Raw genomic sequence first — 21,528 nt, forward strand, 5'->3', positions numbered from 1 at the left:
GCGCAGATCAGTATTGAAGTGCACAGGAAATAAGCAGCAGTCATATTTAAAGCAGTTTAAATTAATATTGAGTACTGATTGATGTTCACTTGGATTTTTTTTCCCCATCGAGGGGAAATAACTTAATACTCTGTCATTTTATGTATATTATGGTATTATAATATACATTTATATACATTTTATGGTAAAATGTATATTTTAATTGTGTAAGGTTATGTTCAAAATAACTACAAAATGTCATGCCTTTTGAAAAATAAAGAGAACAACAGAATGCGCTGCTTTAGCGCGTCTCGGTCTCATTGAGCATCTTTCTGGCGCATGCCACAAACATGAACCACAGGGAATACTTGTCTTTTAAAAGGCTTCATTTACATTATTTGACGTTAAATGCATCATATAAATCACTTTGGAATAAATCACAGTAGACCTATATATCATGATTAAAAAAAGCGACTTTACAGTCTGGAAATACTTTAGGCTATAGCAAATTATTTCTTGGACCCCCTATCACTTTAAGAACCGCTGGTCTACACAGAAGAAAGACCTGTCTAGACTCTGCCCCGGTACGAGTTGTCGAGCTATTCATTAGGTTTGATGAGAAAAATATGAAATTGATAAAATGGGTTATTAATCCGTACAACTGCAGCAGTGGAGGACTATTATTCTGCTGCGTGATACTGCAGAAGAACTGATGACGGCACGGTTTGATCTTCGGCTGACCAATCAGCAGAAAGGGGCGTTTAATTCCCGCCCACATGTAGAAATCGAATATTCAAGCTGTTTATTCATTTTTCCACCCATGAACGAAAAACGAAAATTTAAGCTGAATTCTCGTTTTTCGTTTTTTGGAAAACGACCAGACACAGTTTATTTTTTTGTTATATTTAACAAATTCTCTGGACCCTTCCCCCGAAATGCATCTAACACGGAGCCGTTCTCTCATTTTTATACTTTTCAATATTAAATCAAAAAACGAATGATCGAATGATACACGGATTCAGATGTGGCCAATATAATATATGATATTGCACGGTTTAATTTAAAGATGGCATGGAACACATATGAAGCAAATGCTGCATTTAATTGATATTTATTTTCTGCAATATTTAGTCAAATAATTAGAAATATTTTGAAAATTAGTCTGTTTGAAAGAAGTAATTGGGAAAACAAGAATCACAAGGTTCAATTCCTTCAGAAGGGCGCTAGGTTCACAGACCTGTCAAAATAAAAGTCCCATGTTTGAGTTTAATCAGCCACTGATGGATAATTAAAAAAATGCAAAATGCTGACCAATATATTCGCCATGACAGTGTATCAGTCTACCACTGTGTAGTATCCATTTGTAAAATGTCTTGTAGTAGGATTGAATGAGAAATAGCTGAATCATTAATGCTTCCATTAATCAATTATTAATGCTAATCTCTTTTGTCCCTCACACATTGGTTGTGAAGCAATACAAATATCCGCGGTTCAAGGGCTGTCTGCCAATGGTGGTCAAGTGCAGTGTTATTCAGTCCTTATATTCAGCCAGGAATTTTGCTGCTCTCTATTTCTTTTTTGGTAAGTTACACTGATGATCAGAGATACATCCTCTAAAAATGATCTGTTTTCCTGCTAGATTCTCTTTAATTGTTGTTTTAACTTTCTTAGGGTATGCTCCTAAAACCTGGATCTCCAGCACACTTCATCTACAGATAGACAGGTCAGATTGGGAACTTTAGTCGGCCAAAACTGGAACGTTTAACTAATGTGAATTAAAGTAACATGAACCCATATTCATAAATCTTATGTTGCTTTCGCAACTCTATAGTTCTCTCCAACCACTGGATTCACTGACTGGACTTCTAGATTTCTCGCTCCTTTACCACCTGACGATCAGTGGCACTTTCCTGTATTTCACCTGGTATCTCACTGTGCTTCTCTTCAGGATTTATGTCACAGAGGTACTTAAATGTGAAGGTTTTATTGTAGGATATATGAAAGCAAATGACATTACTCTAGTACCTGTTTTGAAAATGAATCTGATGGCTAGTTGTGCATCTTCAGGCTTACAGTTTTCCAGTGCAGTCCACATTTACTGAGGATGCAGAGCAATGTCTTCCCAAAGTTTTGGCTGAGACGAACACTTTAGTCATGAAGGTTAGGGTTTTTTTCTTTATTTTTCAAAAAAAAAAAAATCTAGAAGCAGACTGTTTTAAAATGATCTCTAGGCTCATGGAAATGAATAAAATCTTAAGTTATGAAAATGTCTATAGTGAATATACATTGTTAAACTTACCTGTTAAATATTGCTTTTTGTGAGTACAACCTCTGTAAAATGTATTGCAATAAGTTGTTAGCCAGTCATCATAACAAATTGGAAATTCATAAATTAATTTGTCAAAACATGCTGAAACTCTGAAAACAGATCCTAATTCTGATACCTGTTTAAAGATGTTAAAGTTTCTTAACTGATTAACTGACTGTTTTACAGTTTTTCGCTCTACAAGACCTCGCTCTGTTATCACAACATTCTCTCTCACGCAGACTAGAAGTCTTCTGTCTGAGTCAGCCAGGTACAAACTAAATGCTTTCAGAGAATTCTAAACTCATTGCTGTTCATGACTGGTAAACTAACGCAACCTGCATATGTAGGTGGTCACCCTCATAACTGGAATGCCATCAGTAGGGAATGTCTGTCTTTGCTGAGTGAGCTGACACAGAGACTGGTGGCTCATCAGGATGCGGTTGCCTCTAATGGCCGAGTCAAGTCTCAGTCTGCCAGCAGTGACACCAGATCAGCTTCTTTAAGCAGCTCAGGTAAGGCCGCTTAGATAACGTCCAACAAAGGGCAAATCTAATCCCAAATATGAAGTCCAGTACTGCCCTTGGTAACACACGAGGAATCAAACCGCTCCAGAGAGAGGGATTTTATTTTTCTGTTTTATCTGTAGTGATGTCAGGAACAGAGGACATTGCTGAGACCCCTCGACTTGGTGTCCCGCTAAGGACCCCTGGTTCAGTCTTCAAGTCATCGGTGGGGGGGGTGCACAGTGCTTTGACGGCTCCTTTCACCCCGGATGTGGACAGCCCTTTCTCTTCCCCTGCTATTCGACGTCTGGTTGGCCAACAGGAACCCCGGTCTCCCTGGTTTGGTACAGTACAAAGCCCCCATATCATGAGGAGAGGGCCCAAACTGTGGAGTGCCTCCACAGGTGAGACAGCAAGACTAAAACTATCACATTTACATTAAAAAAATATATATTTAAAAAAATTTTTTTTATAAAATTTATTTGAAAATGATTTAATATGTAATTATTTTTTTTTTGGGATATGGTTTTGTGATTATTCTTATGGTATTCCTGTGTTTTTTGTAAATCATTGTGAGAAGCATGCACACACTTGTGAACAATGCATACTCTTAAAATAATCTAGTTTATTTCTTTGTTCTTTTTTCAGAGTCACAATCCAATGGCAGTCCTCCTGCCTCCCCTGTCACTGTTCCTAGTCCTCCTGCAGCCAGTGAGAAACCCAGCTTCCTGGCCCAGTGGCTACAGAACAGGAGAGAGCAGGTAGCATCTTCATCTAATCACACCTGACCCGTAAATGAATCCTTTATTATTTCATAGTGTTTTCTTGGTTTCCAAGCATGTGTATCCATAGGAACCAAAACAGACAAGCTTTTGAGTGTCCAGTTCGGTTGCTGGGGAAAAAAGGCAGTTCACGTTTCACTGTGATACCATTACATGGCCTAGAGACACCTGTTAACTCATGTTCCTGTCATACTCTCAATTGTTCTGCTCAGGTTAAAAGCTTTTTGGCAAAGCGGGTGCTGATAGTGTATTTATTTAACAAGGTAAGGTTAAGCAGAAATGAGCTGAATGGAGGATATGTCTACAGCTGCATGTTGCATGCTCCCACAACAGATTTTTAGTTAGAGGAATCATTAATGCATGTGTCTAGATTCTGTCCATGTTTAAATTAACACCAACATCATTAGTCTCCCCTGTCTTCTGGTTCTATTTCTGTCTAATGTTGTGTGTTTAGATTGTAGTGTTAGATTATAGTGACCCAGTTTACATACGGTTTAAATAAATAAAAGCGTGCAATTATACAGATTATGCTTTATAGTTTTTACTTTATACAAAATAAGTTCAATCTTTATCTACTCATTTTGCAGTGCATTTAATCATAATATCGGAGGAACTGTAGATAAACTGGGTCTGTAACTACGTCTGGGTCCTTGTTTCTCTCTCACTGGGTTGTCGGGTCAAGGGCTTCAAAATTCATATATATATCTTGTTGCATGTGTCAAATCGCATAGTGTTTTTAGAGTCGAAAGTACATTTAAATTGTGAAAAATATTTATGATTTTTTTTCAGACGAGAAATAAATGCATTTGTAATTTCTTTAAATATATGCTTGGTTCCTAATGTCTGAAGGTCTGAATCGTGGTTTTTCTCTTAGTAAAATGTTTTCTTCTAATGTACAGCTTCCAGAAGCCTCTTCCCAAGCTCTGTTTGCTGACAGCCAGGTTCATATATGGGCTCTCCAAGGTCAGAAAATAGTGACTAACTTTTCAGAAAGGGCCATATTACATGTTTATTTGTTTTAAAAATGCATTTTGCCTTGTGTTGCTTCTGTTTTCAAGGACTATCTCATCTGGTGGCAGCCTCTTTCTCTGAGGATCAGTTTGGAGTTGTGCAGACCACGTTACCCAATATTCTTAGCTGCTTGGTAGTCTTGCTAGAGGTAAAACAAAAGTCATTTTTGCACACGTGTTAAAACTGATCCATGAATTCAAATGGAGACAAGCTGATTCATTTGGTTAACCTTACTTTTTAATTGTAGGCTGTTGACAGACACTTTAAACTGCCACATGCCTCCAGCAAACCTGCGAGGGCTGTCTGCAGAATGGGTGACTCCACCTACAAAACTCTAAGGTTTGCACTGAGGGCTGCGCTGAAGACAGCCATCTACAAGATAACTACAACTTTTGGAGAGCACTTGAAGTAAGTCCCATCATTATTTGCAGTAATATACAGGATAAACAGATCCAACAGACAAACAATTTGTTTTAGGGACCTGCTGTATGTATCATGTCAAAATACATGATCATCCTCTTTGACAGTGCAATGGTACATGTTTATCCTCAATCATATTAATTTGACTTAATCTTTGTTTACAGTGCTGTGAATATTTCAACAGAACATAGAAAAAGGCTTCAGCAGTTCTTGGAATTCAAGGAATAGTGCAACACACAACCTCTCCTCAATACCTTTGGATATATGTGTGTCCGGAGACAAAAGAGACCATGCTTCTTCAAAAGATCTGATATGGAGGTTTAGCACTGTCATTCAAGGCCTTACTTTACAGCCAAGTGCTGCACTTTTTTTCCCATTGAAATCCCAGTCACATTCTAAGTAACATTTACATATTCCTTATACGTATCAATCATTCACATAATCTGGGAATTTTGTTTTGTGTGTATGTACCTGCGTACTACAATGTGAAGAGACTTCAAAATCATGGTGGGGACTTAAGTAAATGTTTAAGGCATTATTACTCTTCATCTTCAGTATATTTAAATTGTATTATGCTCCCTTTAACAAAAAAGGGGGTCGCTGTTTGCGTCTTGCATCATTAATTGTTCACATTGGTTCTACATTTGTGATGTTTTTATAGCACTCTGATTGGATGGTAAATTTTCAAGGCCTGTGCATGTTACATGGATCTTTGCTTCCACGTTTGTTTAATGTCAAATATTACATTTTTGAAACCTTCATATAATAAAGCTTTTTTCCCCCTAAATGTCATATTAATGGCTGCAGACAGTTTTAAGTGTGAAATGTGCATTTCCTCCGGTATCCGGCAGATGTCGCTGTTTGTGTTCTGCGCTGCACGGCAGATTGTGATTACACGTTTGACTAAATGTTGAATATAAATTTAGTGTGATTAATTGCAAATTGGATTTTATCACTGAATATTATGTAAACTAATGCAGAGAAAACTCATATTAAAAAAATAGATTATGATTATATTTATTTATTATATATGATATTTAAAAAATCCCCCCCCCACAAGCTCGTTTGTTACACTAAATACTGAGACTGATGCACCGTCCACACTCTTGATTTCTTAAATGTCTCCTGGGAAAGTGTAAAAGTTTAATGACTTTATAGTTTCGTATTTCGTAAATATGAGTCGACAGCAGTATGTGGTCCATCACATCGGTACACTTTTATGGAGCTCAATCCGATAACCGTCGAAAGATGAGCGCGTGCCTCTATTATTTTTGTCAGTTTTATGTTACATTACGGGTTTACACGCTTTAAGGACGAAAAGGCGGTTGTTTCACTTTCATTCGCTTTTAAGAAGGAAGAGATGGAGCAATTGCTGGGTTTTGGGGTTGGTCTTCACACTGAGGGAAGGCTGGATGGGTTTACACTAGTGTCGTTTCTGCAGCTGTGGACTGACAGTCGTTTATCCACGGGTGAGTTTACTGCACTTTTACCACAGTACATAACACTTGTATTTGCTTATGCTACGTCACTGTTAAACCATCATAGTTTAGGACCAGCTCTGTCGGCTCATGAATAAAATGTTTTCAGTTCTTCAGTTTGTTTCATGCTAATTTTACATGATTAATAACATGTTTGCTATTACACACTGAAGATGAGCATGCATTTGTCCTTATTGTCCATGTCGAAACGTGTTATCTACATACAAAACAAGTATTTACTTTCTTGTTTTCTCTGTTTTTTTAGATTATTATACGCATTATATTCAATCCAGTAATGTAATGCACGCGCAGCCTTGAGATTATGAAATAAGTGGCTTTGTTGTAGGACATTCACAAGGTTTTTTTTTTCTTAATAAACACACACTTAATTTCACTCTTGTTCAGATTCCAGATAATCTGTATATAACCCCAAAATGCAACAAGATACGTTTGTAACAACATGAGGGTGAGTAAAGGACACAATTAAAATTTGGGGGAAATTAATTATTTAATTATATGACATTTTATGGTCAATCATAGAAGACAAAGACATTTTCTGCAGTTGTCTATGGGGAGAATAAAAGATAAGGTTATGGTGAACATATTTTGATATCCAGTTGAAGCCTGTTACTGTTTTGAATTTAACAAGGCAGTTCAGAGAAACCTGTGTACATAGTGAAAAAACTGCTGCAATCTTCATCCGCTGCCCTTGGATATTTAGTTTTGGTTGAGATGTTAATACATGATGAAATGGTTTAGGTTTAATGCTTTTCTGTCTCTGTAGGGGCATTATTTCTCAAGGTTTGACTGACCAAAACATTCTAGCCTATTTACTTCTTCTGTAATACATTGCATTTTTTATGATGACTTTAATATTTTTCCTTATTTGGTAAAGTCATCATTAAGGGTTTTGTAATGATAACTGCATTACAACATTCGATTTGCTTAAAACATCTGTAAATAGGATAAAACCCTCAACTGGTTAACATTTTTAATAATAGAAATGATTCATGCATTTCTCTGCACATAAGGGCATTTTAAGAAATTACTTTTTACGTGTTTTTAAGAATGAAAGAGAATTTGTTTTTCATGCACTATTGATGTTTATAATGCGGTCAGCAGTTAAGTTTGTGTTTAACAATATCCGAGTTGGTCATAAATGCCATTGAAGAATAAATAGGTCAGTTTACAATGAAAGCCAATTCATAGTTTCACATTGTAACTGTGTTATATCAAGCAGAGGAGCATTTCATTACTTGTGTTTTGCTTTGGGGTGTACTAAAGCTATTAGGCATGAATGGAAGCTAAATGTTTTACATTTACCAGGAACTGGAAAAATCTGAAGTTTTAAAAAGCTCTAATGTCATCATATTTGTGAATGGATTGGTTTGTTTTCCAGCCTGTATGTTTGTGGTATTTAAAAATACATAGTTGAAGCTGAACTAAATGTAGGTTGATATGATACTTTTGGCCTTTGGTTTTTTTTTTGTTTAGTTTTAAACACCATTTAAAAGAAGTTAGGGTTTGATTTAGTATTCCGAGTGAATATTAACAGTTTTGTTCATGGGTTGGTTTAATTGTTCATGACATGAAGAAAGTGATTTTTTTACATTTGTTTTGTTTTTGCTTCTACATAATCATGACTTTGTAGAGGAACATTCCTGTAACTCAAACAGTGGCACTAGCAATGCCAAGGTCAGGGGTTTGATATCCAGGGAATTAACTGATTGTGTATCTCAGAAAGAAGAAAGAAAGAGCTTTATTGCCAAGTATGTTTGCACATACAAGGAATTTGTTATAGTGTCACAAACTTCCAGTACACTGAGACAACAACAACACACAGATAATAAAAGTGAGATGTGAATAAAATACACATGCATAAATATAAACCACAAAAAATGAATAAATTGTATGTACAGGTGTGCTATCTTAATATCTGTGTGTGTGTGTGTGTGTGTGTGTGTGTGTATATATATTCTCCTGTAACAAGTTGAGACATCCAGCAATATGCACCATCTAAATCTTGTGACTTATAAAGTGCAGGACTAATGATCTACTGGCTCTTAACAATCCTTATTGTTAGGCGAACTGCTGTACTCATTGTTCATACATCCATTCACAGGTGTCTCTCGGTTCTCTGTGATGATTTTGGGCTGCTCCAGTATATGCTGCCAGCATTGTTGCAGTGCTGTAAATCACTACAGTGACAAGTTATTTTTATTGGCCATTTATTACTCCAAAAGTTCCTAAACAAACGCTTCAGTGACTGTCAAATCCATTTTCATGTCCATGTAAATGTATTGAAAACATTATACCACTCTATTATATTGCTGTGGTTTAGGTCTGCTTTTAAAGATTATTGAATGTGATGATGATCGTGTTGACAGGGACAGTAAAATAGAACTTTAAGGTTCCAGTTGACTCTGACTTTAACCGTTTTAAAATAACAGACCTCACGTATTGGGCCTTCATGCCTAAAAGCTGAGATTCCATAAACTTTTTTTTTTTTTTTATCTGAGACCAACAAGAACACTGTGGGGAATCATCAGATATTTTCACTGCAAGTCCAAAAAACACTTAATCTCTGTACTCAGTTTTATTTGTGTGGTGTGCTTTATAGGTTAAACTATATCTAGAGATGTCTTTTATGAGCATTTCTTCCTCCACACCTCTGAGGAAGCATCCATTTACATTTTAAAGATGTTTTTAGAGTAAGCAAAGTTAAAGGAGCTTAGCTTTGGAAACCTGATTGGAAATACAGGAGGGCAGTTTTCTTTTTTTAATATGGCCGAGGGCCTTTAAAAATTGTTCCCCATTCACACTGTGAAATAAAGTTTGTAATTTCTTTTTAGATGAGGCTAAAATTGTTAGTGTAAAAACCTGTTAACTGAGTTTAATTGAACATCACATTATATTACATTTTACTGTAAAATAATGTAACGTTATGCCAAATGATAGTTGAAGTAAATTGGTATATTTATTTAATTTAATTAATTATATGGTTGTAAAGTAAAGTAATGCAGACACAAATATGCCATCCCATAATACCTGAGACTTTGTCACCATATTTTTACACCATTTCTTAACCCTAAGTTTAACTGGATATTTCTTTACAAAGCTCTTGAATTTTTAGTGCCTCACCATGACCTTGAGTTATTTTTTAACTTGCCATGAAATAAAAATGAGCCGTTCATATTTTTATGGAATGCTACAGTGTTTATTAAGAGTGATTTATTTGTGCACATCAATATTTATTTATTTTTGAAGATGTATGCCCATAATCTTTAATCAAAAAAACATTAGCATGCCCTCCTCCTGGCTATAACATCTCTTCTCTGTTGACGTGTGTGCTGGCTCGTGGGCTGGGAAATAAGATTGTCCAATTTGTTAGATTTAATTATCACAGCAGTTAGCAAGCAATAAGATCCAATCAATTCCCGATACACCAAATCAAGTCCCTCCCTACATTTTATTTATTTATTTCACATTTTATAAATTTTATTTTCACTTGAATATAAATCACAACAGGGAAGAAAAAGTTCAGGTCTCAGTTTCGTTTTTTTTTCTGAGGAACGAGTCCAAAAATTATTTTTGTTTTAATCAACATTATACCTCAAATGCAAATTGGTTGAGCCTAACTTGTATTTCACCCAGAGTATTGCATTACATCAAATCAGTTTTCACCAGATCTCAAGTTGCTCTTCATTTAAACATCATTTTGTAAATCCGTGATCATAGGCATTTACTTGACCAGAACCAGAATAGATTTATTGAAATATGGAAGACAAGTCACAACCAATTAACCGTGTGCAATTTAAAGAGGTCTCGTCTCCTTAAACGCCAGGCCGTTTGGCAGAAGTGTGGAGTGTGTAAGTACTGGCTGCACGTACTGTCCGTCCACCCGCCGTATTCAGTAGAGAAGCTCTGTCCATGGCTGGTGGTTAGGATTCAACCACTGTCATTTCAGTGGAATTTCCTGGCTTCAAGTTTTCTCACAGATTTGCACTTGCTTGTAAATGTTTGGACTGACGGGGTGGCAGTGTGGTCGGCCTTAGTTCTTCAGTGATGCTTCCTTCTGTCACTGCTGTAATAACAGTCGGTAATGTGAGACGCCAGGATCCTTTTATATTGGTCATTTATGTTCCCAGTGAGACAGTAGTCCACGTATACAAACACTTCCATCACTATACAAAAAAAAGTGTACTGGTGCCACAATATGGCCAGTGGACCACTGTGGAGCTCCCATATACCACTATGGCAGTTATACAGGTATACATTTATACTGTGTGTCTTTATGAAGTTATACAAGGTATGGATCTGTAGTTGATTTCTCAGTATACTGATCAATTGCTTTTTATTTAAATAGGAAAGTTTTGTAGAAAATTTGGTTACACTTCACAGTAAGGTTCAATTCATAAACATTAATTAATATATTAGGAATAATGAACTAATAATGAAAATTGCAGTACTTATTAACCTAGTTTAATGGTTTGGGGGTGTTTATTTGATATGATTACAATTTAAAATAACTTTTTATTTTTTACCTTTTAATATTTAATATTAATATATTTTTATTTATTTATTACAAATATTTACACATTAATATGAACAATTCACTGCCTATACCTTTATGTATGCTTTAAAAAAAATCTGTACGTCCAGGTTTATGGATGGATATTTATGGATGTTATTTGATGCGAGTAATGCTTTGTAAGGCTATCATGACTGATTCCATGGGTTTGGATGAGAAAGTGATATTTCATATTGAATAAAGTAACTGTCTGGATTTCGTTACAGCATTTTAAACACATAGTCATTGAAATTTTCACAATGAATACTTGCATGTTTAATACATTGTCATGTAATAAAATAGGGATTTCCTTTTCAGTTTCACTAGTTTCTTTCATACAATACAAAACATAATACTGAATTAGAAGACCAGAAATATATTTCTGGACGTCCCTACTTTAATTAGATTAATAGTTCTTTGATTTCACATAGCCAGAGTAAATTGATGCTTTGAAAAAAGCATTGAAAAATGCTGATGCTGCCTCTTCAGGTGGATGTGTATGAAGATGGAGTACAATTGTTTGTCCATATAGTATCTTGTATTGTTTTTCTGTGGTACTAGATCAGTAGCTGCTGATAGTGAACTCCTGCACTCCTCTTATTATTGAATGATTTCTTTTACTTTTCAAAATGGTTCTGCTCAAGCTTCTATATTTTAAGTACTATTCAACTTGAGTGTGTTATTGGCTCATGTATGATAAACTAGTACTGCTTGTTCCTCATTTTTAAGTCTCTTTGAATAAAAGCATCTACTAAATGACTAAATGTTAATGCGGCAGTTGATAATTGCCCTCATCATTCATTATTTTATGTTTAGTAAAGAAAGCTGGATAGTCCTGCTAGTTTAGCTTGAATCGGGTCTTTGAGTGCACTTCAAAGATGTCTGGCTTGTTGTTGAAAGTGACATGATACTTTCTAAACCTGCAGCGAACTAATAAATCAGAGTAATTACAACGCAGATTTGTTTGTCACCTTTTCATACCCGTTCTGGAGACAATAAGCATGCCAGCCACAAGTTTGGCCAACAAAATTACACAGCATGATAATAAAAAAAGCATATGAAAACATAATTTTAATTTGTTTAATGAATCTTAATAATGTCGCGCCACGGCACATTTTATAACGTATAATGTTTGTTCTAGAATAGAAGTGCTCTGAAAATGAAGACAGTGCTCTGAAAATGGTGACCTATACTTGGAATTAGTGCTCTGCATTTAACCCATCCAAAGTGCGCACACACACACCGTGAACACACACCCAGAGCAGTGGGCAGCCATTTTTGCCGCGGCGCCCGGGGAGCAGTTGGGGGTTCGGTGCCTTGCTCAAGGGCACCTCAGTCATGGTATTGAAGGTGGGAGAGGGCGCTGTACATTCACTCCCTCCACCCACAATCCCTGCCGGCACGAGACTCGACTTCCCACAAAAGTCGTGTTCCTGATGACAAAATATTATATAGTGATACAAAAATACAGCTTAAAGGTGTACATTTTCATCTTGTCTAAAACTGAATTCAGCTGAGATGTTTAATATACCCAGATTTCAAGTGGAGGGTCTTTTAAAGACCTCTGGTAAAGTCTGAACATTATTGAATAGCTTCAAGAGTTTCTCCATTAAAGGAACACGCCACTATTTTTGAAAATAGGCTTATTTTCCAACTCCCCTAGAGTTAAACAGTTGAGTTTTACCGTTTTCGAATCCATTCAGCCGATCTCCGGGTCTGGCGGTAGCACTTTTAGCTGTAGCTTAGCATAGATCATTGAATCTGATTAGACCGTTAGCATCTCGCTCAAAAATGACCAAAGAGTTTCGATATTTTTCCTATTTAAAACTTGACTCTTCTGTAGTTACATCGTGTACTTAGACCGACGGAAAATGAAAAGTTGCGATTTTCTCGGCTGATATAGCTAGGAACTATGCTCTCATTCCGGCATAATAATCAAGAAACTTTGCTGCCGTACCATGGGTGCAGCAGACGCAATGATATTACGCAGCGCCTGAAAATAGTCCCCAGCTAGGTAATAGGAAAAATATCAAAACTCTTTGGTCATTTTTGAGCGAGATGCTAACGGTCTAATCGGTAAAAAAAAAAACGGTAAAACTCAAGTGTTTAACTCTAGGGGAGTTGGAAAATGAGCCTATTTTCAAAAATAGTGGCGTGTTCCTTTAAGTTCTTTATGGGTGAAAACATGAAGGACAACAACACATTAGTGAACCACTACTTGAGACAACAGTCTGATAAAAAGGTTAATTGAGTGCAAAAGGTCAATATTCTGCGTAGTCCGAGAATCATATTAGGCCAATTACACTGAATCAGTCCATTAGTCATGCCATGATTTTCCCATGATTATTTGGAGATTTCTTCTTATTTATTTATTTTTTTTCTGTGGGTAAACAAATGCATTTGTTAAATAGATGTCATCAACGTTTAATGTCTGTGTGTTTAATTAGACATAAAATAGGATTCTGAATTATGGTTTTCAGAGTAATATATATTATATTTTTGATATTTTGTCAGACATTTAGTCATTATAATTTGCTAATAAGGTTCCTCGCCACTTATTCTGTGAGAGAAAACCACTGTGACCCATATGTTTCTATTTAAATAACACATTTACTGTAAGGAGGCATAAACCTAAACTGCCACAAACACACAAAACTTTTTGCAAGAGCAGAAGTGCTACACTTTATGTTCTGTGATTTTAAACTTACAATCTTCATTTACAATGGTATAAATACAATGTGGGAAAAGGATTTGACATATTAAGCCCTTTTAATGGGTGCATTCAAAGCAGCAGCGCCCCTGAGGACTCATTTTAACTGGCCAGCTCAATCATGGCAGCACATCACTGGATCACTTGAGCGAATGTGTGCGGAGTGCTAAAGCGTGCTTGAATTCACCACAGTAGTGTGAGTGTTGGACAGGAGAGACCTCTTGAAGACTCTTGCCCACTGTTCCAGGCCTGCTTCTCATTAGCTGAGGGATGTAGTACATTAGAATCTCTGCTTTTGGTACCAGATCTCTGCATCCTCTACTGCCAGAGGTTCCAAGCAATCTGTCAGGGCACAAATGTCTCACTGTTCATCTTTACTTGGTCTGAACATTGCTACCTGCACCCTCAAAGAGAAGAAAAACACACACCATAATCAAGTACAATTCATGAGAGGACTGACAGAGTTTTTATTGAAGCATATTTGCTACTATTGCAGTGATTCTGACCTCGGCGGTCTGCAAGCTTTCAGCGGCTATGGATGTCACCCCTGAGGAGTGTGGTTAGGTGGTATGGTCCGTTAAGAAGTGGAGCTGCAGTAACACAGGCATTCTTGTACAGTTAAGACTGTGGTTTAAAGGGAAGTTCACGCTGACTGAGATTCACAGTGACAAATGGTTTATTTTCTGTTTTTCTATTTGAGACCAGGCAGGATCACCTACTGGAAACAAACATCTTGAGACTCCACCAATTTAATCACTGTCATTGTGAATGCAGCATAATCCAGCTTTTGATGAACAAGTAGTACAATATTAGCATGACTCAAATCTGTTAATTGGAAATATGCATAATCTTTTTTTTTTGTGTATCTCTTTTGTGTGTAGTCATATGATTAGCAAATTAGATTTCTCACCACTTATTATGTATGTGGAAACTACTGTGACCTATTACTAAATCTGCTTCCATTTACAGAAAACATTTTCTGTATGGCTTACATGGCAGTAATCTGACGTATTGCCACCAAAAAAAAAAAAGTGCCAGACAAGTTCAGAAGTTTTGGGTTTGAGAACAATTTTCAAAGAAATCCCTTTCTACTCTTCAAGACTGCATTTATTTGTAAAAACAGTATATGCAGTGAAATTGTATTACTGTTTAAAATGACTATTTTCTATTTTTAAATATTTTAAAATGTCTGTCATGGCAAAGTCATTACTCCAGTCTTCAGTGTCACATGATCCTTCAGAAATCATTCTAATGTGCTGAGTTGCTGCTCACTATCAATGTTGAAAATAGTTGTGCTGCTTAATATTTTTGTGGAAACTTCATATACATTTTATTCAGGATTCTGTAATGAATAGAAAGTTCAAAACAGCATTTATTTGAAATCTGTTGTAAAATTATAATCATCTTTTACCATTGCTTTTGATCAATTTAATGCATCTTTGATTAATAAAAGCACTAATTTTCTAATAACCCCAAACTTCTGAATAGTAGTGTATGAGTATGTTTTTTTCTAGGTCTTTTTGTTGTTATTATTATATTGATGATAATTATTACCCTATAACTTTTCCCTTTGTAGTAAACAGTGATGGGTGAAAGGACTGAACAGAGCTTTGCATTCTTTGCATTCAAAAACAAAACACCAGCTTGTCAGTCAACCTGCATTCAGCATCAACATGCACCTCCAGCTCTTCTTGAGGTCTTCTGTGAACACACTTGATCTGATATCTCTGATTTGAATTTTGAAATTAATCTGTTTTTCTGATGTTCTTTCCAGGTACCTTGTTAATCATCACAGGTGTGTCACTACTTGAAAAACATTTGCGACCCCTGAATAATTTCTACAGTGTCCATTTGATGATCCACATTCAGAGGGAAAGTAACTGGAAGAATGTCATGAGACCTGCTGGTCTCAGTCCAGCGGTTGCACAGCTGGACCAGTGTGGCCTTGTTAACAATGATGAAAAGTACCTGTCCTCTTTAAACCAAGCGGTTCACATGGAAGGTCTGAAGATGTGTAGCTTGTATGAGTCGCCTGTGTCGATAACAACAGATGAGCTCGACTTGGTCTGTTCCACAGAAAGAGCCATCAGCAGCGTAAAGAGTGACACATCCTGCACTCTCTCGGTTGTACATAACGACACATTGTCCCCTTCCTTATTTTGCTCTACCCTGTCCACATCATCTTTCAGTGCCTTCTCTCCATCCTTCTCTTCCCCTTCCTCTAGCCACTCATCTGGCTCGATATCAGACCTATGTTTGACTTCTCCATCTCTTTCAACTCTCTGCGGTCCACCTGAGACCCAGGATCTTCTCTACAATTGCACACCAGAGCCGCAGGAGAAACCTCCAGAGGGATGTTTGTATCCCAAGTCTCCAAAGCAAGAGCCTGTTGCTGAATTTCATCTTTGTTACAAGAAGCTTCTACACAAGGAAGAACTCCTTCAGTATCTCTGCACTGACTCAGATGCCACCAAGGATCAAACCCAGCACATTAACCTTCACAATACTCAGACAGAAGTATCAGAAAAGCTTCCTACACTGCAGCAGTTGAAGAATGATTTGGGACTGAGTGGGCTTCCTGGAGCTGAGCGAATGAATGAACACCTGAGTGAAGAACAGCCATGCAAATGGATGGATTGTAGGGCTACCTATGGGTTGAAAGAAGAACTGGTGAGACACATAGAGAAGGTTCATATAGATCAGCGAAAAGGCGAGGAATTTACCTGCTTCTGGGCAGGATGTGTCCGTCGGCACAAGCCCTTCAATGCTCGATACAAACTGCTCATTCATATGAGAGTCCATTCTGGTGAAAAGCCCAACAAATGCATGGTGAGTTCAGTTTTTATTTTTATACATACAAAGACAATAACAACAGGACATACAACAGAAAAGGTCTCAAAATTCCACAAACTTGTGACACCCAGGAAGTGACATCATTTGACCTACATGTCAGGAAGACAAGTAAATAATAGTTCTATTTTCTCAGTTTTTACACAATGTGCTGACTGCATTTGTCAGTCTGAAACATTCAACACTGTTACCAAAGTTGTTGCAAGAAAAAATAATCAAACAAATATTTTTCTTTAATGCAAAATCTGAATTTATCAGTAACAACGACCTAACATTTTGTCTCAAACTAGATAGCCACTGAAGATTTTAAATCAGGAACATTCTTGCTTACAAGGCTGTTAATGATAATTGCATGTATATTTAGTTTATTGCTCTTTTTTTCATGTTTATGTTTGTTGCACAAACATGACTAGATCACAATAGTCTGTGTTTTAAACAATATTCAGACATGTCCCAACTGCTGGATAAGTCTGCTACTCTTATGATCTCTTATATCTTGCATGTCATATAAAATTAATATAAAATCATATAATATTTAGATTGGCCTCCTGGGCTGGACAAAGAACATTTTCTGGTGTGCCAATATAATATTAAAATATTATAAATCAGCATATTAGAATGATTTCTGAAGGATCATGTGACACTGATCACTGGAGTAATGGCTGCTGAAAATGCAGCTTTGCCATCACAGGAATAAATTACATTAAATAAAATATATTAAAATAGAATACTTTATTTGAAATGAAAAGCCTTGGTGTGCATGAGACTTATTTCAAAACACCTAACTTTTTTCGTAGTGTTTATCACAATATTGTGCCAGACACTGAACACAGGTGTTGTTTTTTTAATAATTATAATTTGTATCAATCAGTAAAAATTAAATTTTTTATTTCAAACCATGCCAATTCTTTGAAGTAAGAGTTTGTAATAGAGAGAGACTGACATGTGAACTCAATCTCTCTTCACCTCCAAAGATGGATGGATTGCAGATTTTAGAGATTTCGACATTTTAGAGTTGTTTATAATTCACTTACAAATTGCCTTCATAAGAGTTGCCTGGAGACTGATATTATGCAATAATCAATTTAGTCAACTCCTTCCAGGACAACTTTGAAGAAGGAGTTTTAGACTAAGTTTTTTTAATATTCATTGCCTGATTTTTTATTTTTTTAGCAAGACCCCTCATGCAGTTTAAGGGAACAGCAAAATGTCTCTCATTCTGTTACCTGATATTGAATTATTATAATCAGAACTTAAGTTTCATCTCTTATTTTTGAGATTTGCAAAGATACATAATACATAGAATATAATAGACGGAATACAGTAACTGTAAGAAGTTATATCCATTACATGCTCAAAGATATTATTGTAGGCAGTGATAACAATGTCCTAAAACTATAATAATTTAATACTTTGATAAAGCTGTGTTTCATTTCCTTCACCATGAGCCACATAGGAAATGTGGTTCTTTTTAATGATGTAAGATAGCCATGGGATATTATTTCATCTATTTCATGTTATTATTTTTCTTTTTCTTTTTAATCTGTGGTGGCCAGAGGACTATCATTTGGGAAGCATTTTATCCTGAATATATATATTTTTTTACAATTAAATGTAGTTGGATTATAATTTGTAACATTGTGATTTTTAGTGTATATTTTTAATGTCAACAGCATGGGTATTAATATACTTTTTTATTATTATTTTACAAATACATAGAGATTTTGTTATAAGATTAGATCCATTAATGTTCTTTTTAATATTGTTATCAATTTTAAACATTTTAAATCTGAGATTTATTATACAGTATTCAGAAATTGTCTGCTTTAACAGACTGAGATGTTTTTTTATTATTATTATTATTCACATTCATAAATGTATGTAAGTGTACTTCACCGAAGGTATATTTGATTTGGATAAATGTGTCTGTTAAATGAATAAAAAATCAAAACGTCAGCTTAGTAGTTAATTAAAATTGTATAGTTGTAAATGCATAAATGTAAAGATGCTCAATGAAACCCGATTCATTTTTCATATAACCTCATCATGACATCACCCCTGTGACCGCCAAAATTTGTTTTATAATTTTGCAGAATTGCTCCAACCAAAAGTCTGCATGACTGCGGCTGCCACCTTGAATCAGCTGGGCTTATTACTGACTCCTTCGCTGGCCTCTCTCCAACTCAAACATCTTAGCAGAGCCTTGTTCTAACAGGAACCAGCTTTGAACATGTCTGTTTAATAAACTTCGTAGAGAGGCATGTGTGTTTGTGTGCGGATCTTCAGAACAAGCCTCATAAATGTGCATGAACTGACAACATGAATAGCATTTAATTTATTATAGGAGCATAACAGTTTTATGTGGCTTAATATCTAATTTCTCAACATAATTTTCAGCTTAAGGCAGTTATTCACCATTATGTATTTCAAACCCTGTATGACTTTCTTTCGTCTGGGGAACACTAAAGGAATTATTGATAACTGAACATACAATCTGCCCTTTTCCATCCAATGAAAGTGAAAGGTGACCACTGCTCAGCTGTCATGCAAGATTTTGAATGAATAACGTGTTAATAAGTGTTCATCGTTTTAGAAGAAACTTGAAATATAGCCAGATTAATATAAGTTGCATGGACTTTGTTTATGATGCTGTTATGGTGCTTTTTCACTTTGGAGCTTGACACCTCCTGGTCACCATTCACTTATTGTATAGTATGTATGAAGCAGCTTGAACATTCTTCAGAGGTTCTCCTTTTGTTCTCTATGGAAGAATGAAAATCAAATGGGTTTGTAACAACATGAGGGTGAGTAATTGATGGCAGGATTTTCATTTTTGGATGAACTATTGTTCATTTCAAGAAAATTCAGTTTAGTTTTTTTTTTACACCTTTGCAAATGTTACATAACTGTCTCTGTGGCAAAACATTTCCTGTTCCAAAACTGGTATCATTTTGAGCTTTAAATAATACCCTTGGAAAACATATGCCACCACTTTCTTACTTTTATATCAAGCATAACTTGGTATCAGACAAGACGTGTCTTTTTGTTTTTTGAGGAGATTGAATGGCAGTAAGTAAAAAAAGTAGTTTCACCAAAACCTTCTGCCTTGTGTTTAGTATCTTCTTCTAATCAATTGCAATTCCATATATTAATCGCTGCTTACATGCAAAGCATGCGGCACTCTCTAGCACTAAAGCATAAGTCGTAATTTGCATGTATATGTACATGCAAATACAATGAAAAACCTGGAGATTTTTGTAAGACTTTTTCCCTCATATGCACATGTGCTTGGGTGTTGTCTTAAAGTTTGAAGGCTGCAATAAGGCATTTTCCCGTCTGGAGAACCTGAAGATCCACCTACGCAGCCACACTGGAGAGAAGCCCTACATTTGCCAGCATCCCGGCTGTCTCAAGGCCTTCAGCAACTCCAGTGATCGAGCCAAACACCAGCGCACACACCTGGACACGGTATGTATGACCATTCTTATGGCTCTTTCAGGTTAAAACACAAAAACAACATTAAAAATGCACTGCAGAAAATTGTACAGTTGGATCCAAAAGTCTGAGAAGAAAAAAAAAAAAAAATGTGCACACATTTGTTTAGCTAACTTTTCTAAATTTTTAGGTCACTAATTAAACTATGACATTCTGAAAGTTCCTTTAAAGGGGTGGTTGATTGCGATTTCACTTTTTTAACGTTAGTTACTGTGTAATGTTGCTGTTTGAACATAAACAATATCTGCAAAGTTACGAGGCTGAAAGTTCAATGCAAATGGAGATATCGTCTTTCAAAATTCTGGCAGTTTAATTCCTACAAAAACGGCTGGTAGGAACTACAACAAGTTACTTCCCGGGTTTGTGACGTAACAAACCCAGATAAACCCCGCCCCCTGGAAAAGGCAGCAAAGGGGACGAGGCCATGCTATGCTGCTTTAGAGAAGAGGAAGAGAAAACTAGAGGTGCACATAAAAATCTATTCATATATGAATCGCGAGATTCTGTCTTCTAATGATTCTAATGGATTCACAAGTTTCTAAATCAATGTTCTAAAGCAGCGGTTCTTAAAGGGGCCATATGATGTTGCTAAAAAGAACATTATGTTGTGTATTTGGTGTAATGAAATGTGTTAATGTGGTTTAAGGTTCAAAAAACACATTATTTTCCACATACTGTACATTATTGTTTCTCCTCTATGCCCCGCCTTTCTGAAACGCGTCGATTTTTACAAAGCTCATCGGTCTGAAAAGCGAGGTGTGCTGTGATTGGTCAGCTATCCAGTGCATTGTGATTGGTCGAATACCTCAAGTGTGTGACGGAAATGTTACGCCCCTCACCATACTGTGATGCCATGTCCCAGCCGGAGCGATGAGACAAAAACATTAAAACCCATTATTAACGAGGCATTTGTTGCATCCAGTGGGGACATAATTGCGGATTATAATGACTTATACTGTTGTTTTATGCGTTGCATCGCGCCACATAAACATAAAACCATGTCTGCATTTGTGATCGGAAAAATGACAAACAACAAGTGCTACTCTACACTGCTCAAAACTCGCGTTTGAATCATCAGTGGCAAATTCTTTAAATATAAAATACGTACTTACAGTCTGTGAGTCAGAACAGCCGGCATTGTAGTCTACTCTCCCAGGATCAGGAAACAGTCCTCCATAAAATGTGCTGCACACATCTGAACACATCTTGAACTGTTCTGGAACAGTGTTGTAAATACAACTTAACCACTGATTTCTAGTCGTGTCCTCTTTTGGAAGGCCAAACAAAGTAGTTTCGCTTTCACAACGAAACACACAGCGGAGGGCTTTGAGAACGGTGCGGCTGGCGGATTCGACAAAGGAGTGTCCGGCAGGCTTGCGGAAACCACATGTGACGACCCCGGGCTGGACTCTGCTTCGTCCA

The 21,528-nt window shown here is 36.3% G+C and overlaps 2 protein-coding genes across 2 annotated transcripts in view; both read left to right on the forward strand.

Annotated features, from left to right (window-relative positions):
* Nucleotides 1-5,778, forward strand: part of LOC107602511 (nucleoporin NDC1-like) — a 9,274-nt gene extending 3,496 nt beyond the window's left edge. Inside the window, exons 7-19 of the mRNA XM_016295023.1 lie at nt 1,452-1,560; nt 1,651-1,702; nt 1,811-1,943; nt 2,047-2,139; nt 2,474-2,555; nt 2,635-2,799; nt 2,934-3,194; nt 3,439-3,551; nt 3,785-3,835; nt 4,472-4,535; nt 4,631-4,731; nt 4,831-4,991; nt 5,168-5,778. Coding sequence (XP_016150509.1) covers nt 1,452-1,560; nt 1,651-1,702; nt 1,811-1,943; nt 2,047-2,139; nt 2,474-2,555; nt 2,635-2,799; nt 2,934-3,194; nt 3,439-3,551; nt 3,785-3,835; nt 4,472-4,535; nt 4,631-4,731; nt 4,831-4,991; nt 5,168-5,231 — 1,449 coding nt within the window. The 3' untranslated portion in view covers nt 5,232-5,778. The remainder of the gene's footprint in view (nt 1-1,451; nt 1,561-1,650; nt 1,703-1,810; nt 1,944-2,046; nt 2,140-2,473; nt 2,556-2,634; nt 2,800-2,933; nt 3,195-3,438; nt 3,552-3,784; nt 3,836-4,471; nt 4,536-4,630; nt 4,732-4,830; nt 4,992-5,167) is intronic.
* A 637-nt stretch (nt 5,779-6,415) lies between these two features.
* Nucleotides 6,416-21,528, forward strand: part of glis1a (GLIS family zinc finger 1a) — a 26,431-nt gene continuing 11,318 nt past the window's right edge. The window contains exons 1-3 of the mRNA XM_016295024.1: nt 6,416-6,472; nt 15,536-16,590; nt 19,918-20,079. Coding sequence (XP_016150510.1) covers nt 15,616-16,590; nt 19,918-20,079 — 1,137 coding nt within the window. The 5' untranslated portion in view covers nt 6,416-6,472; nt 15,536-15,615. The remainder of the gene's footprint in view (nt 6,473-15,535; nt 16,591-19,917; nt 20,080-21,528) is intronic.

Source organism: Sinocyclocheilus grahami, unplaced genomic scaffold (genome assembly GCF_001515645.1).
Source record: "Sinocyclocheilus grahami isolate Dianchi unplaced genomic scaffold, SAMN03320097.WGS_v1.1 scaffold329.1, whole genome shotgun sequence".
Classification (NCBI taxonomy): Eukaryota; Metazoa; Chordata; class Actinopteri; order Cypriniformes; family Cyprinidae; genus Sinocyclocheilus; species Sinocyclocheilus grahami.